The sequence below is a fragment of the Echinops telfairi genome, unplaced genomic scaffold (assembly GCF_000313985.2).
Source record: "Echinops telfairi isolate 266 unplaced genomic scaffold, ASM31398v2 ScPeMD7_7468;HRSCAF=8506_0, whole genome shotgun sequence".
In the NCBI taxonomy this organism is placed as follows: Eukaryota; Metazoa; Chordata; class Mammalia; order Afrosoricida; family Tenrecidae; genus Echinops; species Echinops telfairi.
Window position 1 is genome coordinate 44,382,128 of NW_022111369.1, and position 6,518 is coordinate 44,388,645.

The 6,518-nt window shown below is 46.7% G+C and overlaps 1 protein-coding gene across 1 annotated transcript in view; it reads left to right on the plus strand.

Moving 5' to 3' along the window:
- Positions 1-6,518, plus strand: part of PPEF2 (protein phosphatase with EF-hand domain 2) — a 41,060-nt gene that overhangs the window by 20,643 nt on the left and 13,899 nt on the right. The window contains 1 exon segment of the mRNA XM_004703384.2: positions 1,541-1,927. Coding sequence (XP_004703441.1) covers positions 1,541-1,927 — 387 coding nt within the window.

The following is a 6,518-nucleotide window of genomic DNA, read 5'->3' on the forward strand; positions in this document are numbered from 1 at the left end:
CCTAACCTTTGATAAGAGTATTTTCCCGATCTGGTCCAGGCTGAAATGAAGTGCCCTCTTCCCCTGCCCTGCCCTCCATCCTCCATGGGTAGGGCTTGCTGTGGCACTTGCTGTGAAGCACTGTGCAGTGGCACTGTCCCTACAACACGAGTCCTCACAAACATTGCTCAGTCGTTGGCTCCTTTCCTTCTCCTTTGCATAGCACAGCTGTCAGGGCAGCAAAGTCGCAAAGTCACGAAGGACTTGCCTTTTGAGATATTCGTTCTTTCCCCCTCAAGCCTAAGAACCATAGGTTCCCAGAGGCAGACCGTGATGTAGGGGAGTGGTTCTCCAATGATCTGAGAGACGGAGCTGTTTGTTGTTTTTAAATTCCCAAGTCGTAAGATCAATGGTGGTGTGGTTAATCTTCCTCCCATCGGCTTCGGTTCATGGTGACTTCATGTGTGACCAAACGAAGCCGTCCGTCGGAGGGAATTCCCTGGTTTTGGCCGACACTCTGCTTTACCCAGCAGCATAATGCGCACCTCTAGTGACTTCCCTGTTCTGACGCCGTGTCTCAAGGAGGGGAGTGGAAGTCTCCTGAGTCTCCCGGCGAAGGCACACTTTTTCCTTTAAGACTGCCATCCTCACTCTTTTCACATAGCAAGACTTTAAAAAGGACAAGGATCGACTCTTTTGACAACTGAAACCACAAAGTACAGACACAGAAAACACAAGTTCACTGGTGGTGTGCTTAGATCTCATGGCAGTATCAAATCGACACCATTAAAATGCTCACACTGCCAAGCATATGGCTGCCATCAGGAGAACCAAGGGGTGGTGGGGGGAGGGGGGGCATCTCCTTCCGTGTCGATGCAGAAGGGGGTTGCCACCCTCCACCCCTTCTGTTTGCTGTGGCTCCTGTTCCAGCACAGGTGACCCCATGGATTAGAGTAGACGGCTTCAGGGGAATTTTGTTTCTTTCCTTGCCGGCCTGCTTGTTTTAAGCAGGTCACCACAGTGTTCACTGCCAGTGTTAGTGGGTAGACACCAACCTTTACGTTTGTCAAAGAAGCCCTCAAAGTCATTGCCACCAAGTCCATTCTGAATTCTGGTGCCCGAGCAGGGGTCTGAACTGCCCCTGTGGGTTTTTGAGACAATAGCTGTTGGCAGGAGTAGAAAGCATCCTCTTTCTCCCGAGGGGAGGCTGGTGGTGGAATTAATGACCTCTCTTGGTTTGGGGCTCAATGCATAACCCCTAAGCTGTGAGGGCTCCTTTGAAAGTTAGCGATCTTAAAGTCAACAGAAAAAAAAAGAAAGAAAGGAAGGAAAGAAAGAAAAAAAGTTAGCGGTCAAGTACAAATCCCTTGCACACATCCCTCCGCTCCTCCCCCAGGACCATCAAACTGCCGTTCTGTAAGAGGTTCTGAAGGTTCCAAGGACCAGGCCTGCATAGTCCCCACACCCAGCACTTCAGCGCTGGCCTGAGTGGCACTGACCCAATGGGACTCCGGAATTAGAGTTTTATCCCTGCATCTGTCTTTTTTCTGGACATTTTTAGGTTGTTTCCACTCTGAGATGCAAAACCAGAAAGGAGAACGACAAACTGGCAGAGGACATGAGAAAAGCCGAACAGACGAGCTCTCCAGGGAGACCCTCGCTCTGGTTCCTCCCCCAAAGCCGCTCTCTCCCCTCTTCGCCCCAGCACCTGGGCTCGCTCAGAGATGGCAAGGCTGGCCGCTCCTCCAGCATCCCCAGCAGCGCCTGCCTGGACCAGAAGGTCCTCTCCTGGCAGGTGCAGCGCTCGGTGGACCTGGAGCTGGAGAGGTGCTGGCAGCAGGCGGGCTTCCCAGTGATCCAGAAGAAGGGGGAGCTCTTACCCTCCGGGGCCGAAGTGGATGCTGACACTGGGGGGCTGCCAGAGCCCACTCAGGAGGAGTGGAAGCAGGTGAGTTGAGGCCAGGCGCTACTTCTTGAATGTGACTGCCATCAGGAAGTACCCAGGATTTAAAATAGGCCAATATCCCTTTATGCCAGTTCGGACTCTTTTTGGTGGCATTTCCCCCCTGATGTTAAAGCACTCCTTAACTTGAACTCAGTGCATGTGAGACAAAGCATTATCATACTAGTTGTTAAGGAGCATTTCACTGTATTTTTTCCAAGACAGGTTTGCTTGTTCTTTTGGCACTATTCTTTAAAGGCTCTTTCAATTTTTGTTGTCGACATCACAGTTCAAATGTATCAGTCTTCTCCACCAGCCTATTCTCTCAGGTATCCAAGATGATTGAAAATAAACTGGCTTGGGCCAGATGCATCTTAGTCTTCCCGTTGACGTCCTTGATCTTCAACCCTTTACAGAGATGATGTGAAGCAGAATAGCCCAATGTCATACACCGTTTGATTTCTTGACTGCTGCTTTCAGGAGTATTGATTGTGGACCCAAGTAAAATGAAATCATGACAACTTAAATTGCAGTTGCCAGTCATAGTGCATGACTGTTATCCTAGAAAATGTTGTCTCCTAGCATAGCACGTCCACCACTTGTCTGTCAGGTTTTCATACCGTGATGGCTTGTTTGTCACTGTGATGATGGAAGCGGTGCCACCAATATTTCAAATACCAGCAGGGCCAGTTACGTGGGAAAGTTTCATCAGAACTCCTAGGAGAAGAAAAAACTATGAAGAAGTAGTAGGTGTTCCATTTTAGGGGTATGAGCCCCTGAAAACTTGTTAGCAGCAGTGGAACACTGTCTGATACTGTACGAGAAGATGAGCACCCCAGGCTGCAAGGTATTGACTGGGGTAGGGCTGTCTCCTCAAAGTGGGGTTAACATTGATAAAGCGGATGGGACAGAGCTTTGGGGACCTTCACCTGCTGAGGCGTCATAAATCAAAACTGAAAACAAACAGCTGCAAACAGCCAGTAATAAGTTGAATGTGGAAGGTATGAAATATGAATCTGGAAAAACTGGAAATTCTTAAAAATGAAAGGAGACACTTAAAGATCAATATCCTGGGATGGATTGTTATCAACTATTTTGAATCAGACCATCAATGGGTTACTATACCAGAATGACAATTTCAAGAGGAACTGCATTGCATTTATTGTCAAAAATATTTATTTCAGCGTCTATACTGAAGTATAATGCTGTCTGTGGTAGGACATCTATGTGCCTGTGAGGAAGTCCAATAAATCCCACTATTATTCAAATCCACACACCAACCACTAAAACCAGCGATGAAGAGATTGAAGAATTCTACCAGCTTCTTCGGTTTAAAATTGATCAAACTTGCAATCAGGACACTCTGATAGTGGTGACTGGAATTTGAAAAGGGGAAATGAAGAGAGATGAACAATAGTTGGAAATATGATCTTCCTAATAGACATAAGGCTGGAGATTGCATGATAAGAATTTTGCAAGACTAGTGATTTCTTCATTGGAAATATCTTTGTTCAACAACATTAACAGTGACTGTATACATGGATCTCACGAGGAGCCAAATGGACTGTATCTGTGGGAAGAGACCACAGAGAAGCTCGATATCAATCGCCAAAACAAGATTGGGGGCTACCTGTGTAGCAGAGCATCAGTTGCTCATATGTAAGTTTAGGTTGAAACGGAAGAAAATTAAAATGATTCCATACACAAAAGAGCTTAAATACAACTTTGAGCAAATTCATCTGAATTTTGAGAACATCTAAAGAACAGATTTGACACATTGAATACTGTGGTAGTTACATAATTTCATGTCAACTTGCTCAATAGAATGTAGGGGTGGTGGAATGTCAATCAGGTCACAGGGTAACACCCACCAGGAGGATTCTGGGAACTTCCTCTTTTATCCTGGGAAGAGGACCACGCTCTCAATCTTCCTGCATTTGGTGCCATTGCTTGTGTTTTGTGAGTCTGAAGAGGAATTTATAGACTGGTATCTGACATATGGGCTAATATCAGACTTATGGACTTGATCTGGACTAGGCTGGGATAGTTTCTTAATATCCAATTACTCTTTGATTTAAAGCTCTTTCTTTTACACACATGAGCGTCCATGGTTTTGTTTCTCTAGTCAACCCGGTCTAACACAGACGCTAATGACCAAAAACCTGAAAAGTTATGGGATAATATCAAGAACGTCATCTTTGACAAAAGAAAACAAGTCATTGATAAGATGGAAGAGAGAAAAGACCAAAATGCTGGTCAGAAGAGACACTGAAATGTGCCCTGCAAGGTGGAGTCTTACTCGCTGCATCAACTTGATTCTGTCTCAGGGACCCTACTGGGACTTGCCTCGTACTGATGTGCAAACTGGACAATGAATCAAGAAGACCGAAGAAAAGCTGAAGCATTGGTTTCTGGTGTTGGTCAGGAATGTTCAGTTTCAAGGGTTCCCAGAATAATAAACAACTTGGACTTGGAAGAGGTACTGCCAGGAACGAGGAGAGTGAAACTTAGTCTCAGGTACTTCTCATGTGTTGTCAGCGAGAGGAGTCCTTGGAAAAAGACGTAGACTTACTTGGTCAAGTAGAGGGTTCGTTAAATGAAGAGGAAGACCCTGAAGAAGATGGATGAACACAGTCTCTACAAAAACGGGCTCACACACAACCGCTTTGAAGATGGATCAGGAACTGGCAGTGTCTCCTTCTGTGGTGCATAGGGTTGGGCCTGGCTCCGTGGCACCCCACATTAACAGCACTGACACATGGAAATGGAACATTAGCCGGATGGTGGTGTTTTTCTCTGTTTCTAGGGAGTTTGGGCCACCACATGTCTATCAGTTTGTTGTACTCTGGCAGCTTGTGTGTTGCTGAGATACTGAAGGCTATGTCACTGGTATTTCAAAGACCAGCAGGGTCACCCAAAGCGAACGGAGCTTCCAGACTAAGAACAGATGACAAAGAAGGAATAGATTGTCGGCTTCAGAAGAGTTGGCCACTGAAAGCCCTCGGGACAGCATCGAAACCTTGTCGGTTACTGACAACGTAATGATTACAAGGACAACGTTGTCAGAGATGATGCCAGAAGATGAACCCATCGGGTCAGAAAACCCAAAACTCCCTGCTATCGAGTTGAATCCAACTCATAGCAGCCGTACAGAAGAGGGAAGAACTCCCCTGTGGGTTCTGAAGCTGTAACTCTTTACGGGAGCAGGAAGACACCTCTTTCTCCTGCGGAGTGGCCGGTGGTGTCACACTGCTGACCCTTCCCTTGGTAGGCCAATTCATAACCACTCTGCCCCCAGGGCTCCTGCGTGTCAGAGGCATTCAAACAATGACCGAGCAAGAGCTGCCCTCCTCAGGCAAAGTAGTCAACCATAAGGATATGGATGGAGTAAAGCCTGTGGGAGTAAAGCCTTGCGGGGAAACGCTGGTGACATAATGGGTTACATGTTGGACTGCTACCTGCGAAACCAATCGTTTGAACCAATCAACCACTCTGAGGGAGAAAGATGAGGCTCTCTTCTCCCATGAAGATGTACAGCCTGGTAGACCCTGGAGGAGTTTTGTCCTGCCCTATAAGGTTGCTATGAGCTAAAATTGACTTCATAGTAGTGGGTTTGGTTTTGAACTTGATTAATGCCCTCTCCTGCGTTTGCCCAACACCAAAACTAAACCCAGTGCTCTGGTCCATACACAGTCTAACCGTAACCATGGAATTTGATTCTGACGCACAGCTCCCATGAAGGACAGAGTAGAACTGCCCCTGAGGTCTCCAAGACTATAAATCTTTACAGAAGCAGACTGCCACATCTTTGTCCTGAGGCGTGGATGGTGGATTAGGACTGGTGACTGTTTTGTTAGGAGCTGAGTGCTTAATTGAGCCACCAAAGTTCCAATAAAACCCACTAAGTCATGTGTCCATTCCTGTGGCTGTGAGTCTGTAGTCTGTGTATCTGTGTGTACAGACAAACAAATGTAAGGCAGTAAACTATTGTCTGTGTTGTTATAGACACATTGACAGAATCTATAGCTGTCAGTTGATAGATCCATGTAAATTACGGTGAGTTGCTGTTGAGTCAATCCTGATTCGTGGGGACCCATGTGTCTCAGAACACACTGCTCCGTAGGCTCTCAAGCCGGTGACCTTTCGGAAGCGAGTCACCAGGCCTTTCTCTCAAGGTGCCTCTGACTGGGTTAAAACCACCAAGCTTGTCGCTAGTGGTCGAGTGCTTAACTGTTTGCACCACCCAGGGCCTCCAGAGAGACATTTAATGAGTGTGATAGTTATATCATCTGGTGTCAACTTGGGACTATTAAGAGTGAAGGGGTAGAGTTTAGCCTGTCAGGTCGCAGCTTGATGACCTAATTTAGAGGCACTATGGAGATAAATAGCTCACTGGAGCCCAGACCCACTCTTTCTGCTCGACATTCATGTTAACAAGCCACATGGAGTTACGCTGGAGCTGGAGGAGCCATGTGGAGACCCACACCAGCACTGAGATGCTTCCACCACCATTGAATCCATAACACTGGCCACCCACTGGCCTGTAAACTTTCAGCATTCAGCGTCATTGCATGTGTTCATGAGTCTGAAGAGGAAT